The 17,086-nt window shown below is 38.7% G+C and overlaps 1 protein-coding gene across 1 annotated transcript in view; it reads right to left on the minus strand.

The window, feature by feature from the left end:
• Window positions 1–2,795: 2,795 nt before the first annotated feature.
• Window positions 2,796–17,086, minus strand: part of LOC120529436 (zinc finger protein RFP-like) — a 50,991-nt gene continuing 36,700 nt past the window's right edge. Inside the window, exons 5-6 of the mRNA XM_039753226.1 lie at window positions 9,736–9,872; window positions 2,796–4,691 (exon numbers count right to left, since the gene is read on the minus strand). Coding sequence (XP_039609160.1) covers window positions 4,054–4,691; window positions 9,736–9,872 — 775 coding nt within the window. The 3' untranslated portion in view covers window positions 2,796–4,053. The remainder of the gene's footprint in view (window positions 4,692–9,735; window positions 9,873–17,086) is intronic.

A 17,086-nucleotide genomic window follows, 5' to 3' on the forward strand; every position in this document is an offset into this window, starting at 1 on the left:
GTTTTAAAATCGAAAACGTTTCAAAGAAATGAATAAGTGTTTTTGTTCTTTACTGTAGTTGAAAATGCTCAAGTTTCTTTGGGCGTTTTTTAATGTACCATTTTCTGTAAAATTTGCTGATTAGCAATGATTAGTGTAAAACATTGAACGTTGATGGGAGCAATTACTTCAATAGTATTTTCACTTGTCTGATCATTATGAAGTTTTTTTTTTCAATTAAGCAGACAACTGAATACGGTGCTGAAATGCTTTTTCATCTTTAGCATTTAGTATTGACAGTATTTGGATATAATTAAGGGAGGAAAATGATCAATTAAAATACATTGCCAAATGGAAACTTCTATCAAGTTTTGACAAAGATACAAATATTTTAGAATTTCTTAGAGGAATAATGAGGATTATGAAATCACAAATTAAGAATGATGCACTGATTGTTCATTGCAGTCACATGGTTTCCCAAATACTGAACTTGGGAGCCACCGTTCTAAACACTTTGCCATCAGAAGCCGGCAGCACTATGTGTGTAAGTACAAAGTCCGTTACTATAAACACAGCAGGTAGCTGGTCAATAAGCACTTCCATCTGCTTAGCTCTGCGTTAATGTATGTAGATTGCAAGTTTTATTTGTTTATTTTAAGAATGCAATAATTAACACATTGTGTTTCTAGCCATTCTTTTTTTTGGTTGCATTTTTTTCTTGAGAATTAAGATGGTACCAGCAGTAAATGGTGAAATGGGAGTACAGCAGAGTATCACTCCTTTCATAGTGATGGGTGGATTGTTTTCTTTTATTTTGATGTGAACTCTAAACTCAAAGAAATGTCACCACGATATCCATCTTAATAAAAGTATGTCTATCTATGTGTCCATCCAGTTTCTGTGTCTCTGTCTCTATATGCCATTCGGTATGGAATCAAAGCAGTACTAATGCCTGTGTAGTGTTATATCTGCTGGAATGATAAATGCAAAGCACTTTATTAATGCAAATGTTTGTGATGTGCCATTTGTTGGAATGACAGGCAATTCACTTCATGACTACATACATTAAAAAATACATTCCAATATATTGTGCACTACAAATCTTAACGTTGAGGACTAAGCTGATTACTTAAATTTCAACCCATCTTAGCTGGGTATCTCAACTAGTTCTCTGATAAATGACAAGATGATGTGTATGCATATGCACTGCAAATAACTAGCGTCCCCTCTCTGGTTGGCCCTTGACTTCCATCAAGTGCTGCTGGGATAAGCTGTTATCAACACCACCTTAATATTGTAATGTAATAGTTTGGTTAATCGAGGGGTAATATATTAAAGGAATTTTGATATTGTTATTTGTTTGTTTTTGGTTTGTGTTTCTCTGCGATTAATTCTTTTTTCCACTAACTTAAGAAAACAGAGCTAGACTTATAACCTCAAGTCTGCTGTTTTTTCACTACAATTAAGATTAGCAAAGAAGGTATTGCTTTTACTTTAATTACATCAACAACAATGTTTACATATTTACCTCTTCATTCATCCATCCATCCATTTTCTAACTTCAGAGTTGTCAGGAGCATGTGTCTGTCCTGGAAGTGTTTTGATATCGGTGTGAATCGGCCAAATATTTATACAGCGTGCATGTGTTTATAATTTTTAAGAAGTTGACTGATCTGTTATATGGTGAATACCTGTTGCTTTTGTGGTGTATTTTTGTTACTTTTTATTATCCCACATTTGAAAAACAACTCTGTTGTTACAGATTGTTCTTAAGCCTTCAAATGTGAATATTTCCATTATCTAGCAAAAACTCTACATTTTCTTTGCACTACAGTTATTCTGCTGCAACAGATCCTTCCTTACAGTGACGTACTCAATACCCATAGATACATTTTTGTTAACTTTTAATACACTAGAGTAAAAGTGTATGTACAAAAACATACAGAATAAAAGAAAAACAGGGATGCAACAGAAGTTCCCTGTGTCCAAAAAAATTACAATTTTTTTCTGATCTATAGCTAGAAAACACCCACTCACTGACACACACACACACACACATTTTTAATGCTTCCACTGGACCAAAGCAGGGCCCTTGTTTATAAGTCACAGTATGTGTACATTGAAATAAGTGTCACACTTAAAAATATACTTGTGATTTCTAAGATGGCTATTCATGAAATAAAGGCAAACGGCCAATTGCAGATTGTGCAAGAAGGGGCTAAATACCCATAACTGTTAATTTAAAATTCCTAAATACATTAAAGCCAAATGGATCCACTTGATAGCTAGGGATATTTGTCTGTGATAATACCCACCATGTCTGATAATCTTAAATATTCTTTTAAGTGTATGAGAAAAAAATCATGCCATATGTTTATTGAACTCAGTTATTCCAATGAAGGCTGTAGGATGCCAAAATCTAAACAGCGACCAAATCAGGATGGAGCACCAGCCATCACAGAAAAAAGCAATTAAGCAATATAAAAGTTTTAAGAGTTTTTTTTTTTATTTCAATTCCAGAAAGCAAGACATTATTTTTTTGCTCAGTCATACCATGCTACAAAACAGAAAGAGTGCTTTTCTTGCATAAAATACTTTTTTAAACATTTTCAGAAAATGTACATCTTAACAGCAGGGTACAATGTTATATTTTCCTGTATTGCACACTTAAATATTTTATATTTGAAATTATTTCTATCTTTTGTTAGGACCAAGTATGATAATCCTTTTGATTTAAGCAAAATAGCAGCCATAAAGGACTTCCTGTTTCATAACAGTCATCTGCTATTAATTTGCTTGCCATTTTTGTAGCCTTCAAACAATAACAAAAATACTTAAAACATGCTTCTTTAATGTTATCAAGAATAATTGGGATTACTGTATTTGTTGAAAATAAATAAATAAATAGATATTATAGCAATAACCTTTTAAAGATCAATATATAAAATTTGGAAGATTACACACTTTCAAATAACCATGCATATTTGTTATTGCTTATCCTGTTGCGATTTGTAGAGTTCTGAAGACAGATTAGACCTGCTTTTCCACAGTAGCAATCTCCAGATTCTCTTGAGGGATTCTGATTTTCTTTAAGAAAGACTGTGGAAACCTTCCAAAGTATCCTTGCAGTGGGCCATTCTGGGCTTCATTGTGGTGTTAAGTCTTCTTCACTTCATTTTCATCTCTCAATCCAGAGATACCGCAAGTGCTGTGTATAAAACTAACTCTGTGAAGAAATCTCACATCTTCCTCTACCAAAACTGTTATGTAGGAAAGTACAATGTACTTCGATAAAATATTATTTTCCATTGAATTTGGCATTTTGTGCTAATCTCCAATGAAAGCAACCTCTTATGCTTTAAGAACACCCTTTGATGGCTTAGAAATAAAATGATTTCTGCTATCTGTGACATGGAGACTTACTGCTGTCTCATTGCCGCCATGCAGTTACATACATATGTTGCTGCATGTATTGCTGTGTTTTAAAAATGACAGTTCAATGTATCCAGCTTTACCTTATTATGTTTTTAGAGTTACTATATTATTAAAGGTATAAACAATCTGCTAAATATTAATCAGGCCTTTACAGCATTTCATTAACATTAGCATTAATGTGCTAAGAGTTATTCTTTTACAGTGGTATTTTTTTTGAAGAGTTAAAATAAAAGATATGCTTCTCAAAATCTTGTTAAACATGCATTACATGCAAATTTTTTAATTTGTTAATTTTGGATTTTTCTCTCATGATGGGCTTGGAGACTCTGCTAGACACCTTTGTCTCTGTTCAGTACAAAGTAGATTATGTTCTCTGTGCATCCACCTGAAGAGGTTGATATTGAAAAGATATTGAAAAGATCATTGAACATTGTCTCTGTATATGAAGATCTTCCAATTGATACAAATAACCAAGGGTTTAAACACATGTAACCCTAGGACTTGCCTCAGAGGAAATCTTTGGAAAGAGCACTGATTTCACTTTTATTACTGTGAATTACTGTAATACAAACCAGCTCATAGCAGTTTTGTAAGACTTAACTATAAATTTACTGTGGCAAATATCTCTGGTTTTGTGGATTACTTTTCAGGAAGCTGCACAGAGCTTTTATCAGAACATTCACTATCTATATCTTCTTGGATATCTGACAGTCTTTCAAAGTCAGGAATTGGTACCAAATGACACATAATCAAAGGCCAGGTTTTCTTTTGACGACAACCTAGGCTGAAAGCAGGGAATACAGCACCACGAAACTTGCATTTGAAAGTGAAGATGTGATTCCATTTGTTGTCTGTTTTGTAGAAAGACAGTCGACCTTCCTCATAGTCCAAGAAAACACCTAATCGATTCATGCGCTCCCGGATATCCAGTGCAATGCTTTCATTATTATGCATGATATAGTAGTCACCATCAACCAATTGCAGAACCCAAGAATTTTTATTCTGACCCAGAGTAACATCTCTCTTATTCCCATTACGTGCTATTGACTCAGAAGCCACACCAATGGTCCACTCTTCATTGCTCTGGACTGTCACTTCCCAGTAGTGGCGACCATTTGAAAACTTCTGGTTTGCCAGAATGTTTTGTGCAGTGGTAAAGCATTCATTCTTTATTGGCACAATCCGCTGCTTTGTAGAATATTTAAGCTCTCTCTCATCTGCTGACACATCAAGGCAAACATGAGCCGTGTCCTGATTCAAAGTGATATTTTCAGAATCTGTAAAAAAACAGCGAGCGAATGTTATTTATATACAAAGATGTACATTTACTTTTAATATTTATCATCTTTTATTGAGATGTCAAGCAAAATAATACCTTTTATTGGCTAAATAAAAAGATTACAATATGCAAGCTTTCAAGGTGAGGTGGCACGGTGGCGCAGTGGTACCACTGCTAACTCAGAGTTAGGAGTTCGCTTCCCAGGTCCTCCATGTGTGGAGTTTGCATGTTCTCCCCGTGTCTGCTTGGGTTTCCTCTGGGTTCTCTGGTTTCCTCCCACAGTCCAAAGACATGCAGGTTAGGTGGATTGGCAATCCTAAATTGTCCCTAGTGTGTGCTTGGTGTGTGTATGCCCTGTGGTGGGCTGGTGCCTTGCCCGGGGTTTGCTTCCTGCCTTGTGCCCTGTGTTGGCTGGGATTGACTCCAGCAGACCCCCGTGATCCTGTAGTTAGGATATAGGCATCTTGCTTTATGGAGGGGCCTGAGCTGCCCTGTAAGCTTACATATTGTAATCTTTTTTGTTAAACAATAAAAGATGTCATTTTGCTTGACTTCTTATTGTATAATAATGGCTAATACAGAACAACACCCTTCTGATAACATCTTCCATTGTAAGAGTTTTCATTTTAATTAACATGCAACTTGGCGGTGTGGAGGCTACTGCTGTTTTGCAGATTGAATCTCTTACCTGGTCGTTGTCCATGTCAAGTGTACATGTGGTCCTAGTATTTGCATGAATTTTTGTCTGGGAGCACAAAGTTTCCATCTCACATTCCTAAACACGTATATATTAGTTTAACTGTCATTTCTAAATGTGTGCCTTGTGATGGACTTGGCACCCATTCTGAGACCAATTACTGCCTTTTGCCCAGCGCTATCAGGCTAGACTGTCCCATAATAGTGAACCAGATTAAGTAGGCTTGAGAATGTAAAGTTACAGTGTAACATATACTCTAACAAACACAGTTACGGGCTAAAGTATTTGAAATCAAGTTTGGTGACACCATCTCTGGTCATGTTATACCCAAGTGCCACTGTCTATGGTTAATAACAAAGTGGAAGAAAATGATCTTTGTAGTGTCATTCTACAATAGTGAGTCTAAAAATAATGAATGTTCTGCGGTGGGCTGGCGCCCTGCCCAGGGTTTGTTTACTGCCTTGCGCCCTGTGTTGGCTGGGATTGGCTCCAGCGGACTCCCATGACCCTGTGGTTAGGATATTACGGGTTGGATAACTGATGGATGGATAATGAATGTTGTCCTTCATACAGAGATTCACCACTCTATTTACATGACCACTGATTTTCAGTCATTAATTCTGACATATTTCAGTGAAGAGATCTGCAGTGATTAGTCTAAAATACCATTTGACTAGAAGGTGTGTAATGTGACATAGGCTTAAGTGGGTTCAGTTGGTGAGTGAGGTGTTTGTGTATTATCAGTTTTTGGTTGGATGAGAAACAGAAAAAAATGCTGTTAAAGCTGACGTAGAAGAGTAGATGGCACTATCCATCCATCCATTATCCAACCCGCTATGTCCTAACTACAGGGTCACGGGGGTCTGCTGGAGGGTACTATTCTATCAATATTAGAAATCCTATACAATCGAAAACTATAATAATCGGTGATGGATGACATGCATGGGCAGGTATCCTGGCCAGGATGGAGCATGGCTTTCTAAGTGGATGGGAGGCCAGCCCAATGCCACTACAAGGAATAAGGCAAAGATGCCAATGCCAGAGTGGGTTTGCTGTCATCCCGGTTGAGTTGGACACCCAGCCAGGATGACAACATAATAAGGGGGAAAAAACTTGCCAGGACAATGGACTTCCCAGACACAATGGGAGACAACTCCCTAGGGTAATGTTATCTCTGAGGTTACCCGCAAGGCAGTCTAGATATTGTAGTTCTCTAGAACAGCCTTGTCAGGTTCCAAAGGGGCCACCATAGTGTTATCGAGATTCTCCATCCCTGCTTTGTGGAACTTCCATGTGATCCAGAAGTGCTTCTGTTGGGCTGAAATACTCATGGTTCTTAGATAAAAGAACCCGCTTGACCTCATCCAGGTGAGTCAGAGTCGGGTGAAAGTGGACAAAGCTCGTCCAGGAGGTGGAGAGGAGGACATTTAAATGGGATCTGTGTCTGTGTCTGGAGTTTGGGGGGTATGGGCTCTCTGACACCCTCTGTTGTCCATCCTTCATTAAAAATTTTCAGTCAAATTGTGGAAATCCTTGAATACTAAGGATAGCAAGGTATTGTTCTTAACCCAATGATCATTAAGCCGTGCATCCATCCACTTTCAAACCTACTTATCCAAAGCAGGGTCATGAAAAGCTGGTGCATATCCCAGCATTCATTGGGCACAGGGCAGGAACAATCTTGAGACTGGGAGCCACAACATCAAAGGTTGAACCTAATCTGCTTGTTTTAGGACTTTGGGAGGAAACCAGAGTACCTGGAGAAGAACATGTAAACTCCACACAGGAATAAGCTGAGAGGTGAACCCCAGTCTCCTTGTTTCAAGGGAGCAGTGCTGCCACTGCAGCATTTTATCTCCAAATCTTATAACCTGAATTTCAGCAGTTTAACTTACGTTGTTCCAGTAGACACCCCATGTTCAGAAATCACGATGATGGCAAATTATATAATTATGGTCTATTTCTGTGATTTCCAACAAGATGCCACACTGCATCTTGTCTGTTACCATTGTTTTAAAAGATGTTAAAATATTGTTTCCACAGAAAGATGAACTATTAATGACATCTTACTGACATCCGTACTGACCCCTACTCTCTTTTCCGTTTCTTTTTCCGGTTTCTTTGTGGTGGTGGCCTGCGCCACCTCCACCTACTCAAAGCTTCATGATGCTCCAACAATGATGGATGGATTTAAAGGCAGAAGTCTACGTGACCATCATCATCATCAGGCCCTTCCGTGAGATCCCTAAATCCAAAGAGGACTGTTTCATTTATGTTAGGTAGAATGCCCAGAGGGGACTGGGCGGTCTCATGGTCTGGAATCCCTACAGATTTTATTTTTCTCCAGCCGTCTGGAGTTTTGTTTTTCTGTCCCCTGGCCATTGAACCTTACTCTTATTCGATGTTAATTAATGTTGATTTATTTTGTTTTCTTATTGTGTCTTTTTTCTATTCTTTATTATGTAAAGCACTTTGAGCTACTGTTTGTATGAAAATGTGCTATATAAATAAATGTTGTTGTTGTTGTTATCTTCCAAAAGGGAGTCTTTTCACTGCCAAAAAAGAAATTCTTACCTTCACAGTCTTTGCAAAAGATACCAGCACTTTTCGTAATGTGCTGCAAAATATCCAGTGTGATATATGGCCGACTGTTTATCCCATCCAATACCCCAACACAGCTAGATGGAGTCCTCCCTGCAACATGGAGGTACCCTGAATTCCAGCAGGGCATCATGGACATTAGAGTTCGGCTTCACAGCCCTGCTGGATCCCGTAGGGGCTGCCAGAGGATGCTGCAGGGAGGCACGAGTGTTTTCATTATAGCCTGGAAGTACTTCCTAATCACGGGGATGGAAGCAATGAAGTATTTCCGGGTTGAAGAAAAGAAGACGTTTTCATCTGACCCGGAAGTGCTATAAAATCACATGGACTGAGGGAAAGAAGCACTTCCGGGTCAAGGAATATAAAAGGACTGTGGGAAACCCCAGCAGACTGAGCCGGAGTTGGGAGGAAGTGTGACGGAGCTGCTGGGTGGAGAGGAGGATTGTTTATTATTGTTGTGATTATTGATTTATTATTGTGTATCGTGGAAGTGGAGATACTTTGTGCACTTTATTGTAATAATAAATTCATTATTGGGACTTTTACCTGGTGTTTGGACGTATTGTCTGCAGGGTTCAGGGGTCAACAGCAACCCCTGCTGTCACACCAGCAAAAACAGTAATGCAAATGCTGTAAAAGATGTGCAGCCTTTTAGTACCCTGCTGGTGCATACTTACTCTATTTTCCTCTTATTGGCCCACTGAGTTTGTACAGATGTAACAATCCACATTAAGATAAGCCTAGGTAAAATGCCACCACCAAGTCTAGAAATCCGTACAGTAAATGAACATTCTCACAGTAGAAAACACTATTTCTAGTAGAACTGAAGTATTTTATCTATTTAGTGACTGTGAGGGTATGAGTGTGACGTGCATGCACATACCCACAGTCACTCACCTTAAGACAATTTACACTTACTAATCAACATAAACAGGAACTATTTTTCTTGTGTTAAGGATACGTTTTCTATTTGCTTGTGTGAGTTCACACATAAATACAGAAGTAAGCCAAAACTAAACCAACCATGTGGCATGAAAACTTTGCTGTGATTAGGGGTTAAAGGATTATTGTAGAAGAAGACTAACACTAAGAGGGCATGAACATCTCTTTTAAAATGGCTGAATCTCATATTATTTTGTGTTTTTTTTTTTGTTTAAATATGACATGCATAACAATTTTACAATGGGTGTGTAATTGCAAGATGTGGATCAGTACTCGACAACTGTCTTGTGCCATAAATGCCCCAGCAGCCTCCATTGTAAAGTAACAGTGGGGGCAAGATATTCAAATCTATAGAAAACACTTCATTTTAGAACACAGTTTCACATGGCAAATGCATAAATGTCATGTTTGAGAATAAATAATTTTGACTTAAAATTATTATCACCCATTGGTCATCCTCAATCAACCCCTTTTATCCATTTAGTTAATTATTGTATTAATTCTAATCTAACAGCATGAAACAACTTAGAGACTCAGTATGTCTCTGTGATTTACAGTATCTTGGGTTTTGGTTTTCTTGTACTCTGCCATGTGTTTTATTTTGAATTGTATTCTTATTTGCTTTGTAACTTACATTGTGGTAGTGATTGCTGCAAAAGTTTCTACAGATATGTAAAAAAAAGTTACACTAAGTGATTCAGAAAGCTGCAATATACAAGACATTGTGCTCTGCATTGTGCTCTGCATATGCTGGTAAGTAACATCAAACTGCAGGACACCAAACCCTTTTTATGTTACTCACATGCCCAAGGTCTTGGCAGAAGTTTCCTGATGAGAACCAACAAATCATCAACGCTGTTCTCCAAGGCTTTCAACCTCTTATCACTCACTTGGACTTCATTGTCAAAACTTTTATGGATATCATGCAAGGGTTCAATGCTGCGTAAAAAGACAGTAAGGAATGTTAATAGTTAATTGTTAAAATGAGAATGTGTTGGTAAAATATGAATATACAATAACTGGTTTGAATTGTGACCTTAATTTAATTTAAAAATAAAACGGTACATCCACTAACTAGGACGTGATGTTTAAAAAGGGTTTCAGTTTTATTTTTTTTACATAACCTTTCAAGTCATGAAATCCTTTAGGAAGTAAATTAAGAGAGAGAGCTCAAAGTGCTTTACAAGATGAAGAAAGAATGTTTTATAAAAATAAAAAATAAGATTAGGCAATACTAAATTACTAAGAATAAAGTAAGGTCAGATGGACAGGAGGACAGAAAAAAACAAACAAAAAAAATCCAGAGAGCTGAAGAAAAAAAAAAACACAAAATCTGCAGGGGTTCCAAAGCCATGAGACCACCCACTCCCCACTAGGCATCCAACCTAACATCCATCCATCCATCCATCCATTATCCACACCCCTATATCCTAACTACAGGATCACGGGGGTCTGCTGGATCCAATCCCAGCCAACACAGGATGCAAGGCAGGAAACAAACCATGGGCAGGGCGCCAGCCAACCACAGCCAACCTAACATAAATGATCTAAATCAGTCCTCATGGTTTTCAGGCTTCACATGAAAGAATTAAATGATGATGGTCATCTGGACATCTGGCCTTCAGCCCATCAATGCTGGGGCTGCTTGGTGCCCTGATCAGGTTGTGGTGGCACAGTTGTGACGTTGCGGCTTATTAACATTGGTCAAGGCTCGTGGCTATACTATCAGATGACGTTTCTGGTACCGTAATGCCATGGGAAAACGCGCTTTCGTCAGAAGGCAGAAGTAAGAAAAGTCAATAAGTAACGCCAAAGATGCACAATGATTCAATCACAATGCTAGGTGCTCGTACTTTGCTCACTATTAGTCTATACTAGCTTACCTTCCCCCTACACAGTTTCTGTGTGTCTATTCATGCAAGATGCTGTTCTGCACTTTCTTACTGGATTTAGGAAAAAACCTAATAACAGCTTGGACTTATCCTTCAAAAGGTTGCTACCTTTTACTTATAGTTATACCAGTATATAGTTTGTGCTAACTTCTAAGTTACAATTAATAGCTCTTGAAATCAAAACAGGTGTACATATGGTCTGATGTAAGCAATGCTTTGTTCCTTTTCTAGTCAGCTTTCTCCAGACACTAGTGATTGATTATCTTCAACATGCTTTCTTGTTTTAGGAGCTTGTCTCCTTTATCGCTTTGGTCACACCTTCTGACTTCAGGCAGCACTGCAGTTCCTTTTTGAGGTTCAAACACACCCTGTTGATCCTTTTTTTGCTAGCAATGTTACACCTGCTGGGTCAGCTGGTGATCAATCAGCCCTCATTGTTAACAAGACAAAAATATGGTATTACATATAAAGTATTCCTCCTGTTGGGCACTTGCTATCTTTAGCAAGTTTAGGACTAATGGCACTCCTCGTCCATCTTCTGTTATAGACAGTCTACCATTTTTCTAGTCCAGCCTTGTGCCCCTTTGGAGTAGAACTGGATTAATACAATGCTGTTACAACCACACCCTACAAGCACAGGGATTTCTACTATACAGCATAAGTTACTGCCCAGTTAAGCAGTGAGCTGATAGAGGAAAGCAATGAATTAGGGTGTTTTTGAGGTTACAGGATGAAGGGGACACCTTGTCATTGGTTTCTTTGGGTGCCCATAAGCCCATCCTTTTGGTTGACAATTGGTGCAAGGTTCTGTCCATCACAGTTGCCACACACTGAATTATGTCTCTTAGTTCGAACTTGGGTGTCTGGCCAGTATGTCTAGGAGATGTTGTTACAATGCTACTTGGTCTGATTGTCTAATCAGATGAGGTGCAGAGTCTACATTCCAAAGAGGTGCCCATTGTAAAAACTGAGAGTTTTTAGCTGGCTTTAAGAGTGTCTGGCCCTGGTTTTTAAGTCAGGACTTGTGTTTTAGCCATAGCAAAAATGGATAATATCAGTCTGTACTACAACAATAACTAGTTCCTTTATGTTCTGCCTGTTGGGGACACCTTTCGTAAGCTTTGCAAGCATTTAAACTGATGAAGGCATGCCATCACTCCTGACATGTGTTGCAGCCAGGGTTTGAAGTGGACTGGTATGCTGTACCAGTAGTTCCCTCTTTCTGCTTTGTAAACTGAAACGTAGCAGGACATCATGGTTTGACCACCAAGGGAACACCTTAATTATCCGCAATATTGCATGTATTTTACCTATCACCCCAAATCTCATTCTCTAAAGTATACTGTTTGTATCTAAGTGCACCTGACAATCCAAGTGGACTTCTTGTGTAAATGTGTACATTTGTATGTATATTATTTCACATCTTTAGAGGTGTAAGAAGAATTTGACAGAACAGGGAGTACTGAATTTACTCAAGAAGTCCACATTGTAACCAGATCTTTTTTGGGTTTCACCTAACTTTTCTTCATCCACTTCATTTTCCACACAGCTTGCCACTGCCCTAATTCTCTAATTGCCTAATAATACACCACTCGCTACACCATTATTATTGAGGAATATTGACAAATAAAAAAAACACAGGTTTGCTGATTTTCTTTTTTATATAATTTCACCAAATTTCAATCAAATCAGTCAAAGCGTTTTTGAGATTTTGGGGTATTTAGTTTTTCAATTGTGGGAGGGGTTTACCTATGAATACTGACATATTTAAATGTCCTACCTACCTAATGTCCTATATACCTACAGGCCTAGGTGTACCATCCTGAGAAATGTCAGCTATTTGACTAAATGGGAAATTATGTATTTGTTGATGGGTGAGTGCATTATTTATACAGTATACATATAACAGCTTTAAATTTAGCTGCTGTTGTCTCACGGATACAGTGCTCTTATGTTTTAATATTGCACCCAGCTATTGTCAATACAGAATTTGTTCCAATATCTGTAAGTTTTTTTTACAGGGACTCTGAGGTCTGTCCCATATCCCAAAGATGTCCATTATAGGTTGATTGGCATTTCTAAATTGTCTCAGAATGAGGGTGGGTTTATTTACAAGTCAAAGGAGGTTATGCTCAAGCTTTATAAACACACCACTGAGGCCTGCGCACTGTGTACAATTTGGTCTCCAGTCTACAAAAAGGACATCCAGTAGCAGTACTAGAAAAAGTCCAGAGAAGAGCAACTAGGCTCATTCCAGGGCTACAGGGGATGCATCATGAAGAGACATGATTGAAGTGTTTAAAATTATGAAGGGAATTAGTACAGTGGATCAAGACTGTTATTTTAAAATGAGTTCATAAAAAACACAAGGATACAGCTGAAAACATCTATCCATTATCCAACCTGCTATATCCTAAATACAGGGTCACGAGGGTCTGCTGGAGCCAATCCCAGCCAACACAAGGCGCAAGGCAGGAAACAAACCCCGGGCAGGGTGCCAACCCACCGCAGGACACACACCGCAGGTACAATTTAGAATCACCAATGCACCTGAAGGAAACCCACGCAGACATTAAGAGAACATGCAAACTCCACGCAGGGAGGTCCCGGGAAGCGAACCCGGCTCTCCTAACTGTGAGGCAGCAGTGCTACCCACTGCACCACCGTGCCACCCCAGCGGGAAGCATGCTAAGGGTAAATTTTGCACCAACATTAGGAACTTTTTCTTCAAACAAGGAACTATTGAAACATGGAATAAGTTAGCAAGTAATGTGGTAGACAGCAGAACATTAAGGACCTGCAAAACTCGACTTGATGTTATTTTGGTAGAATTAAGTAGATAGGCACGGCAAGCTTTTTTGGGCTGAATGGCCTGTTCTCGTCTAGATTGTTGTAATGTTCTAATGTGTTGGTGGAGAATACAATGAATTGTCAGCCAATCCAAGCTGCCTTTTGCCTTACCCTCAGTGTTTTTGTGATAGTCTCTGTACCACTCTGACCCTGAATTATATTATGTAGATTTGATAATGTTATGCCCTATGTTATGTTTTGTCAATTTCCAGAACTTGCCTAATCCAGGTGAAAGTCACAGGGAGCAACGCAGAGATCATCCTAATGATATAATACAACAGGCAATGCACTATATATACATATATATATATATATATATATATATATATATATATATATATATATATATATATATATATTAGGGCTGTCAAAGTCAACTCCTTAATAACGCGTTAACGCATTCTAACTTTAACGCCCTTAAAAAAATTAGTGCCGTTAACGCAGGTGCTTTTGACCCCACGAAATTCCCGTAATTCAAGCTGAGCCTGCAAACTGAATGCGATACTCTATCCTTCTAGTTACAGTATTTCTCGTAGAAGTCACTCCATATTCCTAATTGTTGATCGATGGAATAAAGTCCATTAAATGGGAAGTTCAGTTTCAAAACTTTGCCCGGTGGCTCACTAGATAAAACTAAGTTTGTGTGTAGTTACTGTCAAGCCGAGTTTAGTTATCACCGGAGTACAAGCAGCCTAAAATATCACATGCAAGTCAAACATCCATTTTACACTAATAGCATTAGCCCGGGTAATATGGGACAGGCCACACTTGGCAGTGTGTAGCAGAAACCAATGGACGCGTCAACCTCCACCAAATTAACGGTAGTAACTGCTAAATGGATAGCCACAGCATGCAGGCCGATTTACATTAGTGGAGGAGGAAGGTCTGCGCGACATAATTCGGATCACGTCAAACGACCCAATTTATGAATTACCCTCGAGAGGCACAGTCGTAACTAAGATACACGAGCTGTATGACTCAGAGAGGGCAAAACTAGTTAAGGAGCTGGAGATCACGGAGACGGTCGCCCTTACTGGTGACTACTAGTTTCGGAAATCATAGCTACCTCGGGGTATCGACGAACAGTGGAAACTGCATTCACATGCTTTGACGGTCGTGAAAACATCGGAGAGACATCAAGCCGAAACATGAGACGAACATTTTATGGATGTAGCAAGGCAGTGGAACGTTGAGAATAAAGTAAGCACACACAATAGAGACAGTGCACGAAATTTAATTTCAGTGGTGAGACAGCTGCCTTGCGAACACTTGCCATGCATCGCGCACAGCATTCAACGTTCTGCCACAGTGTCTCTGTAGAATAGTGCATTTGACGGCGCACTTTCTAGATGCCGAAAGGTGGCGGGGCACTTCAAGCACAGCCCATCAAATATTGCAGAACTTGAGAAATAGCAAGTCGCGCATGGCCTGGAGACTGAGACAATCGCACAAGACGTACCGACTAGATTGAAAGCCCGATATAATACTAACGTGGTCATGCCAACAAATGCTGAGCTGGAGAAACTTCAGAAGCTGGAGGCATTGCTCGCGCCCTGCAGGTAATACACACTTTTTTTCTAGCAATATCGCACACGGTCATTGAAAAATGTGCGTCTCCATCGATCATTAAATACACATAGTGGGAGGGTGGAGTCTCTTACCTTAGTGGCAAGTTCTTTTTCATACTGTCGGATATTTGGCCAGTCCTTTAGCATATGGTTTGTCATAAGTCGGATTGATGTTTATGCCATTTTTTATGTAATAAATATGAGTGGGACAAATTTTGTGACGGGATGTTCGTCTTTTGCGATACAGGACGCAATGTTCACTTTGATTCTAAGAACCTTCTCATTAACTTTTATTTTTTTGTGTGTCATTAGCAGCGGCCACAGATGATGACATGCCATGTGTTTTTTTTTTTAAATTTACTTTGTTTTCTGAAAAACTATACTTATACGTTATTTCGTTTTAAAATCGGATTTCCAGTAATGTACGGTATTGAGCCTGCTAATATTTCTCCCGATGCTTATCAGTACCTGCAAAACATTGGATTGATCATAAAAAAAGACTGGGAAATCTTTTAGCCAATGTACGTTAAACTGGTACGTTTTTTGTGTCAGATAAGAAGACATTTAGTGGCAGGGTCCGCCTCCTCACATGACGCAACAGTAGTAGCGCTGAGTTTAAGTTGGATTGGGAGGGGGGCTTGCCATCTTTTACTCGTTGCCTATTCTCTCCTGTTAATGTTGTGATATTACATTACAGTACAGTACATCCACAAAGAATGTTTTTTAATTTCAAATTAGATTTAAAAAAACTGTCGCATTGTGCAGACCAAATAAAGTCCATTTATAGTTAAGTATGAGTAGCATTAGGTAATTCTCAAGTCTATCTTGTTTTGCTAATGTTTTTATGTATGAGTGAATACAAATGCATACAAGGCCCTAACAATTTAATTGTTATTGAATTGATTTTGGCAGATACTTTACTGAACTCCTTAGGAGAGAAGTTTGTTTCATGTTCAGTGGTGCTGCCCGCTTTATGCCATCTGTCTCGGGTGATGGAGCGTTCCGAGGATGACCCAGCCTATATAATAATAAAGTTCAAGCAAACCTTCACCATGGACATGGAGAAACGAAAGGAAAAAACAAACAATACATAGCTAAAGATTTCCACAGCACTTGACACCATGTTTAAGGACCTTAAGTGCCTACACAGAACTGACAGAGCTGAGGTGTGGTCATTGATTGCTGGCACCCTCAAAGAAGACATACAGTAACCACTGCAAGCAGCAACATCGGAACCCCCAAACAAGAAGGCATCTCTCTTAGTGGTTTCAGAGTCAGAATCTGATGAGGAGGAGGACTGTATTCAAAAATGTCTGAAGTGTTAGAAAGCAGAGCTGTCATCAGCATGGAGGATTGCCCCCTAAAGTGGTGGTTCACACATGCTCTGGTATACAAAGAGCTGTCTTGCCTTGCTCGCAAGTACTTTGCAGAAAAAGCGAGCTGCCTTGTCCTCTGGAAATGTGACCAAACTTGTATGTTTAAGCAACTGGCTAAGTTTAATAAAATAGAAAAAGTGTATTATTCATAATAATCCAAAAGGCCAACCCGCTGTCTCTGCTGAGAAATTAACTTGGCTAAATACATTAACAATATTGAATTGTATTCTGTTTGTAAAATCCTGTTTCTGGAGTATTTGTGTGGCTTTTGAGTGAGATTTATTAAGCATTATTGAGTAATACATGGAGACTGCAGTATGAGACTACATGTCTTAAATATATGTCATCTGTTTTACAATATAAGTCCAATTGTTTGTTTTCTATGTTCAGCATTGCACAGCCCTAGAGGATGAGTGAATAAAGCTATATATATATATATATATATATATATATATATATATATATAT

The sequence above is a fragment of the Polypterus senegalus genome, chromosome 5 (assembly GCF_016835505.1).
Source record: "Polypterus senegalus isolate Bchr_013 chromosome 5, ASM1683550v1, whole genome shotgun sequence".
NCBI classification, from domain to species: Eukaryota; Metazoa; Chordata; class Cladistia; order Polypteriformes; family Polypteridae; genus Polypterus; species Polypterus senegalus.